Below are 22,685 nucleotides of genomic sequence, written 5' to 3' on the forward strand. Positions count from 1 at the left end.
AGGTTTAGGCTCAGGCGCTTTTTGCACTCACACTACAAGCATAATGCGCAAAAGCCCAACCTAACCTTGCTCTGGCACACCTCTTCCAACCAGGCCAGGGCAGGCCAACTGAACTGCACCTGAGCCCAATTCGGAGGACTCACACTTGTCAAACAAACTGAGAAACATGCCTGAGCACACTTTAGATAGCATAGAGTGCGCCATAAGTGGCTAATTCGTTTTGTAAAATCTGAAATTTGTGATAACCTGTGTGTTGATTAAATGAAATCAATTCTATAATATAAGTATTTATATTTTTTTATTATTTGTTTTGCATTGATAATTTCAGTGATGGCTACATATTAAGTTATAAATCATAATTATTAATTTAGTCATCCATTTATTTGATTCATATTTTTTATTCATTTCAACAGTTCAAAACTAGCTGATGATTAATTATAATGCGTGTTTGAGATGCTGTTCCAAGAGAGAGCCCCGAGCTCATAAGATCCTTGAGCCCGGGGCTCTGTCCCATTTTCAGGGCGCAAGGAGAGTTTGAGCTCAGGTAGGTCTCGAGAACCCCGCCCTTATTTAGGGCTAATGACAAATTAGGGATTGCTATGTAGAGATATACGTCTGGTTAAGAGCTTGACTGTAGTGCCAATTTGGATTGTTTGATTCACCTATGACGCATGTATTTGGGGTGTGGGAGGAAACTGGACAACCCGGAGGAAACCAACGTGAGCACGGGGAGAACATGTAAACTCTGCACAGAAACATCGACTGGCCTGTTAAGGATTTGAAAACCTTCTCCAGAGTGCTCAGTACCTTAAGGCTGATTTATACTTCTGCGTTAAGTGCACGCGTATGCTCCAGCGCAGCCTATGCGTGATTGCATAGCCCTCACATGGCCATCGGCAACGCTGATGTACACCTCTCAAAAAACTTAACTTCACGTTGCAACGACGCGTAGCGCAAGATCTTTGTGATTGGTAGTGCTGACGGCGGTGGGCAAAGGTGAGAGCCGCGTGAGCCCGATGGAGTGATTGTTTACTAGTGTTGAGTCCTGTGAAGGAGCTCTAGATAGAAACTGTTGTTTTGTGTTTACCTCATGATTGTTGCATGTCCACCGGTTACCGCCTCAAAATCAGTGAGTTTGAGCCACTTGTACATTAAGGTAGTGTTCAGAAAAAAACAAAATACCAGCAAAGAAACTTGCGCTGTGGGACACGCTGATCACTCGATGCAATAGTATAAACCAGGCTTTACACTGTGCCAAGGTTTATCTTCAAACAAGACAATGACCCCAAGCACACAGCTAAAATAATAAAGGAGTGGCTTCACAACAACTCCACTGTTCTTGAATGGCCCAGCCAGAGCCCTGATCTTACCCTAATTGAGCATCTCTGGAGAGAGCTAAAAATGGCTGTCCACTAACCTTTACCATCCAACCTGACAGAACTGGAGAGGATCTGCAAGAAGAAATGGCAGAGGATCCCCAAATCCAGGTGTGAAATACTTCTTGCTTTTTTCCCTCAAAGATTCATGGCTGTATCAGACAAAAAGAGTGCTGCTGCTAAATACTGAGTAAAGAGCCTGAATACTACTATACTAGTATTTAGACACTGTTCTAAGAATTATTTGTTGAATATTTGTACACTGTTGAAATTTGTACACTGTTGAATATTTCTATATTGCTTTAAAAATCAAAAAGCTCTTAATGCTATATATTAAAAAAGTAAGATAAATTAAAAATTATTTTTTACGCTAATATTGCTAGTTAATTGCTAGTAAATATCCAAAATACTTCTTTTATTTCAATGATAATATTTGAATAAAAAGTACTTCTCAAGCATAAAAACATTTTCATCATATCAACATGCTAGACAGGAAGTTTGAATGGTTTTAAAAAATGTAGTGTAAAGTACTTCTAAGATATACTCTGGATATACAGTACAGTCAGCGAGCTTTTATACACAAAGTTCTATGAACTACTATTTGTAGTAAGGATGATCTGAAGATAAAAAAACACAGTAAATCTTGCTGATCTTAAGAGCTTTAAAGGCCCAGACCTTTGTGCCGAACAAGAGAGGAGGATTTCACATGGCTTTAATTAAAGCAACACCAACAAAGTGGGTCATGTTGGCACAACAGGAACAAGAGACACCTAGTCAAAACAGTCTTTGAGGGCTTCAAAGTGAACGCTGAGTGCCTGCATGCAGCGCTGGTGAGACAGTAGCTCACTGACATACAAGTACTTCAGAGGTTTAATCCCGCCTGTGTTTCCACAACATAAACGCATCCACCTCAACCAAGCACACGGCCATTAAGAACTGAGGCATGTAATCTTACACATGAATTAATTGCAAAACATCCTCTGGATTAATCAGGAAGCTGAGGTTAGACTTACAAAAGAACTTATAAAGTAGTTTTGGTAGTGTGACATGGTAAGTTTATATTCTGCAGACTGAAGTAAAGCTTTGAGGTTTCCACAAGAGGGCAACACACAAGAAATAGTGGCTTCACTTCAACCATAACCACTTCAAACATGTCATACACATTTCACAAACATTTTACATGAAGTGCTCTGACAAATGGAACTATAATAAGATATTAAATTTTACATAATTTGTATAGTTTTAGCCCAACATGGCAATAAAGTTGAGTATTAATTAAAGCAATGACAAATAATTTGTAATTAATGTCATGGGAAATCATATAAAAATGTTAAATTATAGTAATAATTAGTGTTGGAAGAAGATAAAATATTAAAAAGATTCAAAATAAAAGGTTTTTACATAATGGAGTGTGTGTATTATATACTGTACATTATACACACCATGAAAGCAACACTATACAAAACACAAATGTTTACATGGATATTAAAATTGACATATATTGTATTATATATGAAATACAACAAAATGGTACATTGTTATACAATAACTCGTCTGATTACCATATCCTACCTAGTTAAACTAATTAACCTAGTAAAGCCTTTAAATTTCACTTTAAGCTGTATAGAAATGTCTTGAAAAATATCTAGTCAAATATTATTTACTGTCATCATGGCAAATATAATGAGATATTAAAACTATTATGTTTAGAAATGTGTTGAAAATAATCTCTCTGTTTAACTGAAATTGAGAAAAAAAAATAAACAGGGAGGCTAATTATTCAGGGGGCTAATAATTCTGACTTCAACTGTATGTTAATACACTTAAAAATGCTAATAAATCACATTACAGCTATTTTCATTGATTTAATGATTACATCTCATTTACATCATTTATTTATTATTTATTTATTATTATCATTTATTTGGTAGCAAATTATGCAGAATTTACTTAATTTTTTTTCTCCTTTAAATGTTCCTTTCAAAAAAGAAAAAAAAAAAGAAAAAAAAAAGACCTTACATACATTCAATTTGTCAGTTGGCTGAATTACTCTGCCAAAAATATTTCATTTAGAATAAATTATATATACAGTTGAAGTCAGAATTATTAGCCCCTTTTGATTTTTTTCTTTTTTAAATATTTCCCAAATGAGCAAGGAAATTTTCACAGTATGTCTGGTAATATTTTTTTCTTCCAGAGAAAGTCTTATTTGTTTTATTTAGGCTAGAATAAAAATTGTAATTTTTAAAAACCATTTTAAGGTAAAAATTATTAGCTTTTTTTCAATAGTCTACAGAACAAACCATCGTTATACAATAACTTGCCTTATTACTCTTACTTGCCTAGTTAACCTAATTAACCTAGTTAAGCCTTTAAAGGTCACTTTAAGCTGTATAGAAGTGTCTTGAAAATATATAGTCAAGTATTATTTACTGTCATCATAACAAAGATAAAATAAATCAATTATTAGAAATGAGTTATTAAAACAATTATGTTTAGAAATGTGTTGAAAAAAATCTCTCCGTTAAACAGAAATTGGGGAAAAAATAAACAGGGGGGCTAATAATTCAGGGGGTTAATAATTCTGACTTCAACTGTATTTACATTTTAAGGATTATTTTTTGTCGTTTAAAGTCTCCGTGGTTATTGTATTTTTTTATTCAAACAACTGCAGCTTTGGTAGTGGTATTTGTTTATTTACTTACTACTACAAATGTAAATAGAACATAAATTTCTCAGATGTTAGTTACTGATGCGAGTGAACAAATAAATTAGTTAACTAGTAAAGTACTTAACTAGTTAAACGAGTTTATTCACTAACCCCCATTGGGAAAACCCAGTAGTAACGTGCTAAAAATTACATCACCAAACAATGTAATCCAATAAATTACTTTTCATGATCTAACTGTTGAATCAGGATGGTCACATAGCACATTATGGTTGTCATTATGGCTTTTGCATTCTAGGTGAGCTTTCAATTCAGTAAAGGGGCATCTGAAAGAGCTCAAACTGTGTAAACCACTGGCAATATGTATTTTACTCGTTTGTGCGTCATAATATCGACTCGTAAGCAAACACCCCTTGTTTACTTTACAGTGGATCTCCCCATGGAGCGCAGAATCCTCCAGCGAACAACTTTGACCATTCATAAAGAGGAAGAGATACAAAAATAACATGATCAAAGACTCTTTTAGGGTTATCATATGCTATACTTTTGCCACAGTTTCATATCCGTTTGCTTGTGTGAGGCCACTGATTCACTGTTAACAAATTACAAAATACATCCAGACAAGGACCTTTGATCAACTGGGTATTACATAATCAATAATACATAATATTTTTGGGGCGCGGGGGGGTGGGTTGGTTGGAACGTTTGTGAATTAATATGATTGTCATTGAAGAATAAAGATTGACCGATTAATGGCAGGGACTTGTGTGTAAATTTTCCCGATTTCCTCTGCAGGACTACAGTGGTTTGTGTATGGGCTGCAGAAGCATCAGAGATATTTAGAGCGAACTAAATGGCAGCAAAGGTCAGCATTCAGACTTACATCACTTCCTGTGCACAATTCTGAAAAACAGCACAAAGACAAGCTTTTAAAGTGATGTGACATCACCGAATATAACAATGAATACGTATTGCACAAATGACATAAAAATTATGAAATAATGCTGGAAATTCTATGTGGCTCAGCAGAACAATGCAGCATTCATTCATTTCTTAAGATTTTAATATGACATCTGCTCTCTTTACGTTTTGCTTAATATTACTTTTTGAATTTCATAGGAAATAAATGTGCACTAAACACAAACTTTAGTGAACAGTACTCTTGGATTTAAATTTAAAAACTCTATGAAATAAAAAAAAAGCTCTCATCATGGTGCTACCTTTTGAAAAGGTACACATTTGTACACTGTAAAAAGCAATTATTTGACTTTACTTAAAAAGAGAGTAAACTTGTTACCTATACACTATGTGCATAATTCTAAATTTTAAGTCAAGTCAATGGGCTTACTGACTATTTTTAAAGTAAAAACAATGTGTTGCTTTTAAGGCAACAGGTTTACTCACTTTTTTAAAAGTAATCACTTTTTACATTGTACCTAAAGGGTCCATATTTGTACCTCAAATGTACAGTTAGGTATTAGAACCTAAAACGTACACTGTAAAACCCAACAGTCAACTTTATCAAATAAAATTAGTGTAGTTAACTAAAAATTTAATGAAAGTTAATTCTACTCACTTGAAAGGAGTTTTGAACTCAGTGTTGAAGGTAATGAATTAATTAAATACCTCATTACATTACCTTAAATGGTGGAGGTTCATGGTTTGAGTTGCCTTAACTTATTAGGTTTTACCCAGTTGGTTTAAGTTCTCTTCATTTATTGGGTTTTACTGTGCTCAAATTGCTTCATTTACTTAAATGTATTAAGTTCACAGTACTCATTGGGATTAATTTTTGAACCTTAATGGTTTGTTGCAATCGGTTTCCTTAAAATGGTTTGACTTACCTTAACTTTTAGGGTTTTACAGTGTACATAAGTGCACCTCTTGACATTTATGAACAAATGAGAGTGGCCATTAAAGTTTATTTTACTTTAAAGTTTATTTTGCATGTAGTTTCCCCTCTTCTTTGTTATCAATCAATCCAAACGTCCCAGTAAAAAACGTTAATGAATACAACGAATTCACAGCGCCATCCAGCGACTATTACGATGAATTGAACCCTACAGACAGCATTTTCATGAATGGGAATATTTACTCTAAATTATTGTTTAACTTCTCAGAAAATCCTGCGAGATCAGCAATTCACAAAACAGGCACAATACTTTAAAAAATAGAACAACACGTTTAACTCCATATGCGTAGGTCCGTAAAAAGTCAAAAACTTTCAGTTTACACTTTCGGCTTACAAAAAGCGGCACTAATTTTGTTTAGTTATTTATTATTATTTTTTTATTTATTTATGAAAATTTAAACAAATATAGATTCAATAAAATTTGTATCTTTAGTAGATTTTGTGGGGTTTAATTGTATATAGGTTAGGCAACTGTCCGGTGACTGCAAAAGAAAAAGTAAATAAATCAAATTAAACATAATAATAAAAAAATATTCTACAAATATAATAATTTAAAAAAAAAAGACTTTACAATAAAAAAGAGGTGCAAATATTCTTCAAAACATTTTTGATACGAGTTCGTATAATAACTTATTTTAATAACAATTGTTTTCACGTATTTCGGTACTTTTCATTAAAATTTAAATCCCAGTCTCTTTAGAATATTTTTTGTCATAAATGTTTTTGTAGAATTTTTAATCAACATGTAAATATGGACAAATAACGAGTTTTAACCAAAGTTAACATCCTTGTAAATATGAAAAAGAAATACGCTATTTAATGCATTTTTTATCAAGCGCCGTAAGAAAACTTTAATGCTTGCGTGCATGTAACGCAAAAGTTTAAACTTTGGTTATGCATGACAGATGCATCATAATGAAGCGTTTATAGAATAAAATTGTCTGATTTATTGCGTCTTGGCCGTCTGTTGGATGTCCAGCGGGGTGTGTAACTTTCTTCTTAGAACTGCCAAAGGGGGGAAAAAAGCTTATCGATTGATCTGATAAGAGGACAATTTAAAGGCCAGTTGCAGAGCTTTGCGCCAAAACAGAGCAATACACAGGAGATAGCGTGTGTGCATGCTTCCTATCAGAACAAGGCAGCCTTTAATTACTGCAGATAATACTTAATTATGCTCATCTTACTTTTTCTCACTGTTTGTGGAAGTAGCATCGGCGTGGAGAGCCTCCCGTTGCCCGACTCTGGTCCACATTTGGCAAATGACTGGAGTGAAGCCGTCCGGCTACGACATCTGTACGCAGCCAGACATGGCTTTCATCTGCAAATAAACACAGACGGAGAAATCAGTGGATCACACATGCAAAGCTCGGACAGTAAGTGACCGCAGCTCAAAATCACTGTCATAGTTACTAACTCAGCACTTTACCTATGGGCCAGGAAGGATGTCCAAGGTGAAAAAGACTTGATCAATTTTTTAAAGCAAAATTTTATAGTTGTCAATTTCTTAAAAGTTCATTCATGTTGTCTTTAAAAGAAATCCGCAAAAGTGTCATGTGGTGTAATAGTCAATTAAAGACAACGTGGGTGTAGCCTGAATGACTTAAACAAATTTTGTTTATTAAACTTGTTTTTCCATGTACATATGCACATCATTACATTTGACTGTATATTATATAAGTTTAAGATAAATTGTCGTTCATGAAAAATTTTATCCATTAATCACCGAACGACTTAAAAATAGAAAAATAATTCGTTTAATTTCATGCGACATACTGGGGGAAAATACAAACTGCGTAAATTTCAACAAAATTTTAGTTTTTTTTTATTGATATTTTCCCGAACACATACATTTGGGTTACTGATTTTTGGACTGTTATCATAAGTTATTCTGTTAGATTAGCTCCAGATTTGGCTTCAGTACTGACTAATCTAATGTATATGCACAAAGATAATATTGTTAAGCGTCCTATAGAAAATATTAAATTAAATGAGAGATTTGTGAGGAGTGTACTCGTATATGCTGAGCACTGTAAATAGAAATATTTATCACATTTATGTAGCATAAGATGATCATGTTTTAATTGATTTTCATTCATAGTTATACAATAGAGACATTTTTTACTTCAACAAAATTATCAAAAGTAATGAAATAATGATGTGGTCAGAGAAAAAGGTTTCTAGAGTCATTTATTCATTTTTTTTATTATGAATTATTTTACTGGACAAACACTCACTTGTCGTTGCCCTGCAAGTCACTGATGCTCTTCTACAAAAAGCATATGCATTTTCTAGTTTAATGAAAATAAAAATATTAGGAATTTGCACTGAAGTAGCAAAGACGAGAATCGTTAAATCTGCCGACGAACAGTGTGTAAAATTAGTTTTTTATAGATTTCATCTCAGCTTGTTCAATACATTTAATGCATTCTGTAATATCATATTTTTTGCCTAAAGGTCTGATGGAGATATGGCCAGTGGACACAGGCTGCGTAGCCATTAAAGGGGTTGCAAGCTCCCGATTTCTTTGCATGGAAAAACTGGGAAACCTGTACGGATCGGTAGGTTTTACAATCACATAATAATAAAAAATCTGTATATGCAAATTTGCACGTATACTTTCAAACTGACATTTAGGGAAATAATGTTTTCGGTATGCATGCGATCATGCACAATTAAGATTAGAGCCCTTAATAGATACGCCAATGTCAATTGTTTTAAGTGGTTAGGACCTATACTCAAAAACTAATTTCAGGAAGCACATATTGATTGAACCGACAAAGGTCAAGTGCGTAAGGTTACGCATTTTAAATATACTGCAGTTTTTGATAACTGACGTTCAATAATTTCATTCTTAGAGTGGAATTTCGGCTCCCAGCCATCAATAATAATAAAACTACACATTCGCCAGAGATAACCTTGTTGTGCTAAGGTCACCAGCAACGTCCTTTATGACTGAGGAAGTGTAGACAAGCCGATTTCGCCACAGACATCCAAGCTTTATTGACATTATGTTCTGGTCACGGGTTCATTCCTCCCATCTGACGTTAGAACATTATTTTGGGGTTAGACCAATCACGGAGAACTCAGTCATCATAAATATAACTCTAAAAACGAATATCGTGTTTTTGGTAAACATCCTTCTAAACTGTCCGTGAATGGATACAAAAGGGAAAATTGTAAAATGTGAGAAAAAGATAAAACCCAGCAAACAATTGTGTTTAACAGACATCTAATAGACATCTAAACGTAGACAGCTTGGCTAAAACAAGGCTAAACTTGGTCTGTCAGTGAAAACTTATAGACATCTAAGTATAGCCCAAAACTACTAGTCGTCAAATAGAAAGATTAGACAGACTTTATATGTGTAGTCATTCATTTCTGTATATTTGATGACTAGTCTAGATAGATGTCTATTAGAGTTTCACTGACAGCCCAAATTTAGCTTTGTTTTAGCCAAGACATCTATGTTTAGATGTCTATTAGACATCAATTAGACATCAATTAGATATCTATTAGATATCTTTAAAAAAAAATGCTTGCTGGAAAGGATTGCAAATTATGAACTACTGCAAAGTATAACTTGAATGCTTGATGGCACAACTAAAGGGATTGACCAGAACACACAAGAAATAATTCCTTAAAAATTCTGCTGATTTGAATGGTGTCATAGCAGCAACCTTTGCCCATGGTGGGGTATGTTTGCATAGCTAAAACCTCATTGAAAAGAAACAGCAATAACAACCTTGGCCTCTTCATGTGGTGTGCAAACAGCTATCAAAAAAACGTAAAACGCACGCAGGGCAGGGCAGGTCAATGAGACATTCATATATTGTGATTTATTCAGTTTTTCTTTTACTTTGCAGCACACTTACACTAAAGAGGACTGCTCTTTTTTGGAACGCATCCTTCCAGACGGCTACAACGTCTACTTCTCGAGCAAACACGGAGCTCTTGTGACTCTAAGTGGTGCGAAAAGCAAGGTGCACAGTTATGATGGGACTTCTGCATCCCAGTTCCTCCCCATGGTGAACACACTTCTGGAAGAACCTACCAAACAGCACTCAGGGGAACAGCGCTCTCATGTTAACCATGGACAGGACCATCAGTTAGGCTTTGAAATAGACAGTATGGACCCTTTCGGAAAGATCTCTCAAATAGTGATCCAGAGTCCCAGCTTTAACAAAAGATGAGGAGTGATTGATCTCTTGTGGACGTTCAAAGAAAACGACCTGAGGTCAAGAAATAGAAGACTGTAGAAAATCAGTCCTGCCACGAGGGTCAGGGCAAGACTTTCTGAAAAAGAAAATGCTGGGTCCAGTACAAGCTAACTGCACACTGGAGAAATGTAATGCAGACTGCAAAGGAAAAGCAAAATCACTCCATAAGGTGATGCTTATGGTGCATCACCTGCTGCTTGAAGTTATTTATTTTTCACAGTTTTTAACCAACATGCTCTCTATACATTCTAAAACTTATGTTATAGTTAATATGTGCCTTTCTGTACTTCATTTCCTATAAGTGAATGTTATTTGTTCTTTACAAAAGAGGACATTTCTACAGTGGTTATAAGTACACTGTAAAAAATCCAGGTTGCCTTAAATTTTTAAGCTGATTCAAATTAACTTTGTGAATCTACTGAACTTATAATATGTTAAACTGACTTAAAACAGCTTGCATAACTTATAAAATTAAGTTAGAACATGATTAACTTAATTTAATAAGTTACAATGACCTAAAATTATTTACAGTGTATAACACAAATCTTGATATACAAGTAGTCAACATTTGAAATGAATCAAAACTTTTAATCAAAGTTGTCTTTAAACTATATAAAAAAAAAACACCCATTCTTTTTTTAAGACAATTTAGATTTTTTAGTCCACTTCAAATATTGATTACTGTATATATCACAATATACCTTACCCGTAAATTCAGCCAATTCATAGTTTTTAAATGCCGTCCACATGACTAATTTAGTCATTCATAAGTGATTATTTTTCTCATTTTACACTGGAAGAAAGATTTCATTCATCTGATTACAAAATGTAGGATAAGCGTTCACATCTACACTCCCGGTCAAAAGTTTGGGGTCAGTAGGATTTTTAAATGTATTAAAATAAGCTTCTCCTGCTCTCCAAGGCTGCATTCATTTAATAATAATAAAAAAAAAAACAGTGCAAATTGTAAAATTGTGAAATGTTATTGCACTATAAAATAACTGTTCAAAAGTAGTTTATAATTTAATTTAACCATTTATTTCAGTGATTTTTAAAGATGAATTTTCAGCTTCATTACTCCATTCTTCAGTCACATGATCCTTCAGAAATCACTCTAACATTAATTATTATTATTATTATTATTATTATTATTATTATTATTATTATTATTATTCATAGTATAAAAGCAATAATGACTGAAGTAATAATTTCAATTGAAACTACATACAATAAGAAAGCAGTTAAAATCTCAAGAAATATTTAACAATATTTTTACATTTAATATATGCCGCCTTGATAAACAGAATTATTTTATTTAAAAAAACATAAAAAAAAAAAAGTAAAACTGACCTCAAACTTTTGACCCGTGGTGTAAATTTGATCACTTGACCCAATGAAGAATAAATAATTTTCATTTAACAATATTTTCTAGCTCCATGAAAACCTGGTACAAAGCATATTTGTCTTGATGAAGAAAGTCAATTAATTTAAATTCTTTTTTTGTTCTAACACATCTACATCTACCCATCTAAATGTGATCACTTGAGCCAATTAAAAATACATCTTTTGCCTTAAACAATATTTTTTTAAGTCCATAAATGTTCAAAGCATATTGAGTTTCTGTTTAATACGCATGCACTGGCCTGTGTAAGTAACCTTAAAAATTTATATCGGCCAAAACAAATATTTTTTAGTTGAGCTCTTAATCAAAAACAGTTATATTTAACTACACTGTAAAATGCTGGGTTCCACACAATTAATTTGTGTTGGGACAGCAAGAAGGAATTAAGTTAACTTAATAGTTTTTACAAATTTAAGTGGGTTGAGCATAAAATAATTAAGTTGTCCCAAAAAACCCTCAATAATTATGTTGTTTAAACTCATTTAAAGTAGTTTGAACAAACAGAAAACACTATTTCTGAGCATATGTTTTGAACTTGAAATATATTACTTGAAAAAATAAAACAAATAATCTTAAATTGAAATAAAAGATACATTTTTAGCACGGCTTGAATTTTTTTTTTTTCAGTGTATTTAGAACTTCTGGGCAAATGTTTGATTGAGAATGTTGAAATATAGATCAAATATAAAAACGAATAATGATTTAGATGCCCAACATAAAATATTGGCGTGTAAGACTGCAGTCATTACTAATATAAACAATGTATTTTTGTGACACCATGAAAAAAAAATGCATGAAATAACAGACTTTTTATTTTGTCTACCCTATATATATTCTAATATTGCACAGCCCTACTTACAAGAAGGGGTAAAATATACTTCTTTCCCCTTAAAATCTATACTTATATCCTAAATGTGTTTTTTGTAATGCTTGTGAGATTTCCATATCTGAGAAACAGCCGAATGTATTACTATCTGTCCTTGCCAGATGCCCTTGAATAACACACAGCTTAGCAATATTGACAGGAATGCTTTTGTAACATTGTGGCTCCCTCTACTGGTAATTCACTTGCATTTTTAGATACTGATGTTAAATGGAATTAAAATGACTACTCACTCGGTATCATCTTATACAGGAGATCAGGCTACACGAGAAACAGTTTTCAGAGTAATACTTGTAACAAATCTGCAAGAGTGTAAATAATTCCTCATTGTATCTCTCTGCAATATGCTGTATTGACAGCTATTGTTGCTTGGTTTTCACTGTTGTGTCTTCTGCTAGGATCCATGTTACAAGTATACATTACTTGAATAGGTTTACAAGTAAATGCTTTTAGACTTTTTTGTTTTTTGTAATTTTACAATACTTTTTAGATTTTATATGTAAAGATTTAACTGTCTATATAAAAAATAAATCAAAATATACATATTTGGGTCAAAAACAAGATGTTCTATTTTGGTGTCCACATTTAATTGCATTTAGGAATAAATGTATTCATAAATTGCACATTAAATGCAAGTAAAGCAAGAACATAAATGTTCCAGATATATTTCTATAAATTAAAATGTCAAAATATATGAGTATACAGTTGAAGTCAAAATTAGTAGCCCTCTTGTGAGATTGTAATACTTTTTAAATTTGTATTTAGGTTTAAAGGAGAGATTTTTTTTTCAACACATTTTTAAACATAATAGTTTTAAAGATAAACAATTTCTAATATATTTTGTCTTCGCCATGAATATGCAGCATTGCCAGCTATTATTGCTTGGTTTTTACTATAGTGTCTTCTGCAAGCATCCATGGTACAATTATGCATTAGTTGAATAGGTTTACAAGTAAATGCTTTTAGATTTCCTCCTGTTTGTAATGTTACAACACTGTTTTACAATACCTTTTAGTTTTTTTATGTAATGATGTAACTGTCTACACACAACATAAATGAAAATATACATATTTTGGGTAAAAGACAATATGCTCTATTTTGGTGTCCACATTTAATTACATTTAGAAAAAAAAATGCATAAAATGCACTTTAAATGCAAGTAAAGCAACTATGTTCCAGATACATTTCTATAAATTAAAATGTCAAAATATATGAGTATACAGTTGAAGTCAAAATTAGTAGCCCTCTTGTGAGATTGTAATACTTTTTAAATTTGTATTTAAGTTTATAGGAGGGATTTTGTTTTTAACACATTTTCAATATAATAGTTTTAAAGTTAAATAATTTCTAATATCTAATTTCTTTAGTCTTCGCCATGAATATGCTGCATTGCCAGCTATTATTGCTTGGTTTTTACTATAGTGTCTTCTGCAAGCATCAATGGTACAAGTATACATTAGTTGAATAGGTTTACAAGTAAATGCGTTCAGATTTCCTCATTTTTGTAATGTTACAATACTGTTTTACAATAATTTTTAGTGTTTTTATGTAATGATGTAACTGTCTACACACAAAATAAATGAAAATATACATATTTGGGTAAAAGACAATATGTTCTATTTTGGTGTCCACATTCAATTACAATTAGAAAAAAAATGCATAAAATGCACCTTAAATACAAGTAAAGCAACTACATAAATGTTCCAGATATATTTTGATAATTTAAAATGTCAAAATATGAATATACAGTTGAATTCAAAACTATTAGCCCTCTTGTGAGATTGTAATTATTTTTAAATGTGTATTTAATTTTAAATTAGATATTTTTTAACACGTTTTAAGCATAATAGTTTTAAAGATAAATAATTTCTAATATCTCATTTGTTTTGCCTTCGCCATGAATATGTTGCATTGACAGCTTTTATTGCTTGGTTTTTTACTATAGTGTCTTCTGCAAGCATCCATGGTACAAGTGTAAATTACTTGAATATGTTTACAAGTAAATGCTATTAGATTTTCTCGTTTTTGTAATGTTACAATACTGTTTTGGGTCACACTTTATTTTGATGGTCCGTTTGTTGAATTAAGTTACATTAATTATTATTTCACGTTAGATTATAAGTAGACTGTTAGGTTGGGGTTAGGGTTGAGGTTAGGGTTACCGTTAGTGTAAGTTGACATGTACTTGCAAAGTTATAGTCAGTTAAATATCTGTTGAAGGAGCAGTATCAACAGATATTAAGCAGACAGTCTACTAATACTCAAATGGACCACTTAAATAAAATTGTTACCGTTTTACAATACTTTTTAGTTCTTTATGTAATAATTTACCTGTTTATAGACAAAATAAGGCGAATGGTGCAGTAGGTAGTGCTGTCCCCTCACAGCAAGAAGGTTGCTGGTTCGAGCCTCGACTGGGTTAGTTGGCGTTTCTGTGAGGAGTTTGCATGTTCTCCCTCCGTTCGCGCACAGTCCCCCACAGTCCAAAGACATGTGGTACAGGTGAATAGGGTAGGCTAAATTGTCCGTAGTGTATGAGTGTGAATGAGTGTGTATGGATGTTTCCCAAAGATGGGTTGCGGCTAGAAGGGCATCCGCTGCGTAAAACATATGCTGGATAAGTTGGCGGTTCATTCCACTGTGGCGACCCCTGTTTAATAAAGGGAATAATTCGAAAAGAAAATGAATGAATGAATAAACTAAATAAATTAAAATATACATAACAGACAAGATGTTCTATTTTTGTGTCCACATTTAATTACATTTAGAAAAAATGTATACATAAAATGCATATTATGTCAAAAAATATGAATATACAGTTAAAGTCAAAATGATTAGCCCTCTTGAAGTTGCGAGATTGTAATTATTTTTAAATTTGTATTTAGGTTTAAAGGAGAGATTTTTTGACACATTTTTAAACATAATAGTTTTAAATATAAATAATTTCTAACATCTCATTTCTATCATCTTCACCATGAATGTGTTGTATTGCCATCTATTATTACTTGATTTTCACTGTATACAGTGTCTTCTGCAAGCAGCCATGGTACAAGTATAAATTATTTAGGTAAATAGGTTTACAAGTAAATGCTTTAAAAAAAATTAGTTTTGTTTTTGTAATGTAGTACAATACTGTTTTACAATACTTTTTAGTTTTTATGTAAAGATTTAACTGTCTATAAACAAATTAAATAAAAATATGCATATTTGGGTCAAAGACAATATGTTCTATTTTGGTGTCCACATTTAATTACATTTTAAAAAAAATTTATAAATAAAATGCATATTAAATGCAAATAAAGCAACTACATAAAAGTTTCAGATATATTTTGATGAATTAAATCAAAATATATGAATATACAGTTAAAGTGAAAATTATTAGCCCTCTTATGAGATTGTAATTATTTTAAAATGTGTATTTAAGTTTAAAGGAGAGATTTTTTTTAACATGTTTTTAAACAAAATAGGTTTAAAGATGAATAATTTATAATATCTCTTCTTTTTTTGTCTACGCCATGAAAAAGTAAACATAAAGTAATGCAAGTCATAGGAGAACTGTGGCTTGTTCTGTAGCCAATCAGCAAAAAAATCTTAAGGAAGCTAATAATTAGGTATGCTCTGATTGATCAGACAGAGATCGGTATCAGCAGATAATCACATTTCTTGAGTCGATCGGTACTTGCTGATCTGGCTGATCTCACAAGCAGATCACAAGTGTTTGTTTACAACTTTACAAGCATGAAATATGCACGTGTGCATTTGGGATATACATCAGCAGAGCTACAACACATGAGAAATGTTTCCAAGTTGCACTGTTAGTAATATTTCATCTTCATTTTTTTCTATCTGTTTTATGTATTATTTTTTGTAAAGCTACTTTTAACCATTACATGTATGCAACATCCTTAATTTATTCACTTAGGTAAGGCAAGATCTCATACTTTAGAAAATTTGCTTTATGCAATGGCACAGTTTTATAAAGCTTGAAACATCAGAATCGGTACTTGGTATTGGCCGATCACGTGTTAAAATATGTTAAAGTTGTATTTATTCAAGCCAAACAAATGTATGTATGTATATATATATATATATATATATATATATATATATATATATATATATATATATATATATATATATATATATATAGGGAATACTGTGAAAATGTCCTTGCTCCACTGAACATCACTTGGAAAATATTTGAAAAAGTACAAAAATGACTAGGGCTAATAATTTTGTAATAATAAAAGTGTGTAACAGCATATTAAGTATGTACAACATACTTCTCCTGGCTAACATATATTGAAATAAAATGTGTAGCATTTATATACTTGTCATAGGATATACTGCTATTTTCTGATTTGAATTGCTTTTTTTTCCTCACTTGTAAGTCGCTTTGAATAAAAGTGTCTGCTAAATGAGAAAATGTGATCATATGAAATTGAAATTAATAAAAAAAACGTTCTGACAAATGAGCAAAGCTGTATATTTTTTAAAGAACAGTAACAATATTACAATATTTGAGTGATCCGTAAAAGATTGTAGGTTCAACTTGGCTCAACACACCTGCACGGATGTTTCTAGAAAGTCTAGTAAGAGCTTGATTAGCTAGCCCAGGTGTGTATGAGTTGGGTTGGAACTAAACTTTGCAGAACGCCGGCCCTCCAGGACCGAGTTTGGACACCCTTGGTCTACACACTTCATCAAATGATTCTTTATCTAAATTTGACTGACAATCTCTTGGCATATAAACTACTGTTACACTGAAGGACATTTTAGTAAATAAATACCTGCTGTAAATAATGCCATATGAAATATTATAATGTTTTTGCTCATAAAAAGAAAAAATATTCAAGATATTCCCATATTCCTTAATTCACAATCGAAATTAGATATTAGGCCAACATTTAGGTAAAATATACTGATACATTTTTTTATTATTGATTGTTTTCTACATTTTTAATGTATACTTGTTGCAGTTCCTTAGTTTTTGACGATATTATTATTATCATAGTCGAAGTAGTAATATTTTTATTGCTGCAGGGCCGCATGTAAGTGCTAGCATGCTAGCATATCTCCAAAATACGCCTTCGTTTGAAAACATGAACTGTTTTTTCATGATAAGACAATAATAACGACTTATTCACAATAAAAATATTGAGAACAAATAAATGATAGCTTACCTAACGTTTTTGGTTATGGCACCTTAAAATAAGTTTTTTTGGTCTTCACTCTTCAGTGCAGATCTATAAATATAAACACCGGTAACACAAGGATACGATACTTTAAATATCGTTACACGACCGACGTCTTTCTTTCAGTATACAAACAACTGGCCATCCAACTTATTTCAAGATCAGAAATACACTTAGTTAGTGACGCAAACCTTTAGCTTTCCTTCCAGTAGACGGCGCGTTGGTTCAGTCTCATCAGGGTTAACATTCAGCTAGGAACGAAGAAGAACGATTCCGGAAGTTAGCGACTTCCAGTAAACTGTTCAGATCAGAAGAAGAAACCGTTCTATGTAAAATGGCTTTTGTGCCCAATAATGATGATTTATTTGACTCCATCATCATGGCCGATGACAGGTAACTGAAGTCACGCACGAACTGTTGCGTCACGAAGTTTTCGTTTTCAATGAAGTCCAGTGTATGAGTGTGTTTAACTTAGTTCAGTGTCTGTCACTGTTAATATTTTGTATATTGGTTCATAAATGTGCTTTTCTCTTTTAGGTTTCATGTTGAAGGTTATCAGGAAGGCTTTGAGGAGGGAGTTCGACAGGGAACCATCGAGGGTAGAAATCACGGGCGGCTTCATGGAGCCAAACTCAGTGCAGAGGTGAATTACACACATAATGTCAGATTCACTTGGTTTGGATTAAAGAAATAACACCATTTGTTTTCCTACATGGACGTAACCATTAAATTTTTTTATTGTATTTTAGTAGATAAAGTTGCATCAAGTTCATTGTACTTTTAAGTTCTGAATAATGCTATAGCTTTCTGGAAAACCAGTGTCAGGGGGTTTGCTGTTGTGTTTTCACAATGACTTTGTGTGATTTACAATGAGATAACACAAGCATTGTCCACGCATTGTGTTATCTTAATTAATCAGTTCAAATTATCTAGGAAAAACATTATTAGTCAAGGGATAGTTCGCCCGAAATGGAACAAACAGAAAATATTTTGAAGAAAGGTAAAAACATATAACTATTGACCTCCATGGTATTTGTTTATCCATTGAGGTAAAGTTGGTTTTATATTCGCACATTCATACTTTCTCCTTAATAATACCATTTCAGAAAAGTATTTTTGCAAATTGTGAAATCATATTAGCAGCCAATGAATATCAAAGTACAACATGGTTCACAGTCAATTAAATTGTGCTTATGTTGTTTTCAAGTTATATTTACATGTGATTTTAAACTTTATAATCAAATTAGCGTAGTAGATAATATAGGGAACATTAAATGAAGGAATGTGCGAATATAAAAGTGTGCCAAGTAAATATCCCCCACATCATTGCACCACCACCACCAGCCTGAACAGTTTATACAAGGCTGGATGGATCCATGCTTTAATGTTGTTGATGCCAAATTCTGACCCTACCATCCGAATGTCGCAGCAGAAATTGAGACTCGTCAGAACAGGCAACGTTTTTCTAGTCTTTTGTTGTCCAATTTTGGTGAGCCTGTGTGAATTGTAGCCTCAGTTTCCTGTTCTTAGCTAACAAGAGTGGCACACGGTGTGGTCTTCTGCTGCTGTAGCCCACCTGCCTTAAGGTTGGACGTGTTGTGCGTTCAGAGATGCTCTTCTGCATACCTCATTTGTAACGAGCGGTTATTTGAGTTACTGTTGCCTTTCTATCAGCTCGAACCAGTCTGGCCATTCTCCTCTGACTTCTGGCATTAACAAAACATTTGCACCCACAAAAGTGTCGCTCACTGGATTTTTTTTTTCGGACCATTCTCCGTAATCCCTGGAGATGGTTGTGCGTTAAAATCCCAGTAGATAAGCAGTTTCTGAAATACTCAGACCAGCCCGTCTGACTACTTGCCTAAATGAATTGAGTTGCTGCCATGTGATTGGCTGCATTAATAAGCTGTTGGACAGGTGTACCTTTTATATATATATATATATATATATATATATATATATATATATATATATATATATATATATTAGAGATGCACGATATTGGAAAATTATGCATTGCAATATTTTTTTTTATTCTGTGATATGGCCACAATTTCACTACATAAGCTGCGTAAATGTTTGCATTGTTTGTTGATTAAGGATGCTTCTGTAGAGGACTTCATAAAATATAATAAACAATCTACAAGCATAGAAAATTTCAATTAAGAAAATATGCTAATTAAATAAATTGCTTTTTATTGTAATCCAAAGAGTCAATGTATAATAATCAAATGTACAATAATACTGCATAGTCTTAGTTTTATAAACAATTCCAGAAAATTAATTGTTGTTAATTTTTCAGTGTTACAAAAGGTAAATTTTCTTATACCTGAATGCTTTTAAAACCCTCACACAGTCATATGTCATTTCGGTAATATATAATGAGTGGCATAAAATGTTCTTAAACTGACAATAATATAGTTTATTGCAATATATTTTGGTTCAATATATCGTAAAAAATGATATTGATAGGCCTAGATATGTATTAAGCCATTTAAAATATCTTAAAACAATTTGTTATTAAAGGAATAGTTAATACTGGTTTTATTAATGGTATTGACATAGCGAGCTACTTAAACTAAGTATAGATAAATGCATGCAAAAACGTGACCTTCTTTTCACCTGTTTTTTAGGTTACTTTTTACTATGGATTTGCACTCGCATGGAAATGTTTCCTTCAAAGTAGCACTGATGTTAAAGCAAGGTATGTTCTTTAACCCACAAATACTTCACATATTTGTCAGCAGCTGAATGTCAGGTTGTTTCATTCAGTGTCTGCTTTCTTCGGGGTGCAAACTTGTCACCTTTCAGGAAAATTTACTGTTGTCATATTGAAAGGTTGTTCATGTAAATTCAATATAATTATATCAACTTGGGTTGTCAGTATTCAAATTCTGTTTTAAATTTACCTTAATGTAATGTTGCATAACAACAACGTCAGCAAATTTTAAAGGCCCTATATAAAATAAAACGGTAATACTGATTATTAATATTATTCTAGAAAAAGACTGAAAGCTATGGAATCTTTAATCGGAGTCATCCAAAACTTCCCATATGAAGACCCTCAGTATGAAAAGCTTCAAGAGGACATGGAAAGGGTGCGCGCCAAGTTCAGACAGGTAATGCTATCAACCGCGTCCTGTAGTTTTAACTATTAGAACACAAGCCAATGGTACTTAATAGGTTATTTTAAGCAGTGGTCATTCAAACAACATTAACAAGTATCGTTTTCACAGGTGTGCTCTTTACTGAACGTGTCGACGGACTTTCGAGAATATGTGAGTGGATCGACATCAATGTCCTTCTGAGACTACCAGAAGCTTACAACAGCAGTTATGGCAAACTCGGAGCACCTCAGAGAGGCCGTTTATAAGCAGACCGTACTGCCCATCATCTGCAGAGAGCCAGTTGTGGTGCGAGCGTTTTTTGTGGTGGTCGTGTGGAGTGTGTAAAAGTGTAGACCGGTTTCACTTTTACTGGTAAGGTGAAATTCTGCAACCAAACTCTGGAACTTAACTCTAGAAAACACTGAGTGAAAGGGCTTGAGTTGTATTTTTAAGAGTTTTAAAGTGGAGAAAAATTAAGCAGTAACATGAGTCAGTCTAATATACAAACCAAAGTTTTGTTCTTCATAAGAACTTTCCATGTCCTAATATGGTTCCTTTCCGTTGGGTGGAATGACCTTGATTTGCAAACAAATGCTTTGCTAGATAAAGCTGCTCATGAAGACTATAAACGCCATCTTGTGGTGGAAGTGGAGATTTACTCTTGTTGTTAGATGGCTCCGCCTGCTGGTGAGCTGAAATTAGTGCAGGATTGTGATATTTGAATAATAATGTAATGGAGCTGATAAACGCATACCATTTTGTTTGAAATTCCTGTGGAAGTTTTGTCTATTCAAATTTAATTGATGTTAATATTAAAGGTATTTCATAACAAAATAAATGATTCACATTAATTATTTTGACAAATAGCTGACTTAATTCTGGATATTATTGTTTTATATTAATATTAATGTTAATAACTGCTTTTTCAACATACTGTTGTTACTATTACTTGTAGATGTTACATGTGGTTGGTCCTTTATTAGTTCATTTGATGTATTTTAAAGGGATAGTTCACCCGAAATGTGAAAATAGGCATTCTCACACTTGTCACAAACACAAAATACAAAAGAAGTTATTTTGGAAAATATTAGAAACCTGTCCCCATTGACTTCCATAGTATATGATTTTCATACTATGAAGGTCAATGGTTACAGGTTTGTAACATTTTTCAAAGTATCTTCTATTGAGTTCAACAGAAAAAGGAAACCCACAAAGGTATAAAAACCCTTGAGGGTGAGTGAAATTAATTATCCCGTTAACATCGTGTTAGTTTGGTCTAAAATGAAAATTCTCCCATCCTCCCTTTTGACGTTTCAAACCTATAAAACTTTCATTCATTTTTGGAGCACAAAAGCAGATAGTTTTAATCATGTGAGAGAGATTTATTTCCTACAAGTGACAGTCTGCTTACCCAAAACTATAATGATTGATTATAATTCACCACTTTGGAATATTACATTTCTATCTGCTTTCTGAGCAGTTTTGAGATATTGAGTATACATCCCATAATGCAAAAATGATCTGGGGATCATTCATTAATTTTCCTTAGGCTTAGTCCCTTTATTTATTAGGGGTTGCCACAGCGGAATAAACCGCCAACTTATCCAAGATATATTTTACCCAGTGGATGCCCTTCCAGCTTCAACCCAGTACTGGGAAAGATCCATACACTCTCACATGCACCCTCATACACTACGGCCAATTTAGTTTATTCAGTTCACCTATGGCACATGTCTTTGGACTGTGGGGGAATCCGGAGCACCCGAAAGAAACCCACGCCAATATGGGAAAACATGCAAAATCCATGCAGAAATGTATAGAAACAGACCCAGCCAGTACTCGAACCAGCGACCTTCTTGCTGTAAGGTGACAGTGCTAACCACTGAGCCACCGTGATGCCCCTGTTTTTAAAACCTTTAAAACTT

At 32.9% G+C, this 22,685-nt stretch overlaps 2 protein-coding genes across 2 annotated transcripts; both read left to right on the plus strand.

Moving 5' to 3' along the window:
* Positions 1–7,049: 7,049 nt before the first annotated feature.
* Positions 7,050–11,117, plus strand: fgf19 (fibroblast growth factor 19). The gene is made up of 3 exons (XM_056462971.1): positions 7,050–7,329; positions 8,411–8,514; positions 9,820–11,117. Exons 1-3 carry the CDS (start codon positions 7,128–7,130, stop codon positions 10,144–10,146), a joined length of 633 nt encoding a protein of 210 aa, XP_056318946.1. The 5' UTR covers positions 7,050–7,127; the 3' UTR covers positions 10,147–11,117.
* Positions 11,118–17,916: 6,799 nt separating this feature from the next.
* Positions 17,917–21,624, plus strand: lto1 (LTO1 maturation factor of ABCE1). Its single transcript, XM_056462972.1, has 5 exons — positions 17,917–18,046; positions 18,191–18,296; positions 20,287–20,357; positions 20,655–20,772; positions 20,890–21,624. Exons 1-5 carry the CDS (start codon positions 17,988–17,990, stop codon positions 20,959–20,961), a joined length of 426 nt encoding a protein of 141 aa, XP_056318947.1. The 5' UTR covers positions 17,917–17,987; the 3' UTR covers positions 20,962–21,624.
* The last annotated feature ends 1,061 nt before the right edge of the window (positions 21,625–22,685 follow it).

The sequence above is a fragment of the Danio aesculapii genome, chromosome 7 (genome assembly GCF_903798145.1).
Source record: "Danio aesculapii chromosome 7, fDanAes4.1, whole genome shotgun sequence".
NCBI classification, from domain to species: domain Eukaryota; kingdom Metazoa; phylum Chordata; class Actinopteri; order Cypriniformes; family Danionidae; genus Danio; species Danio aesculapii.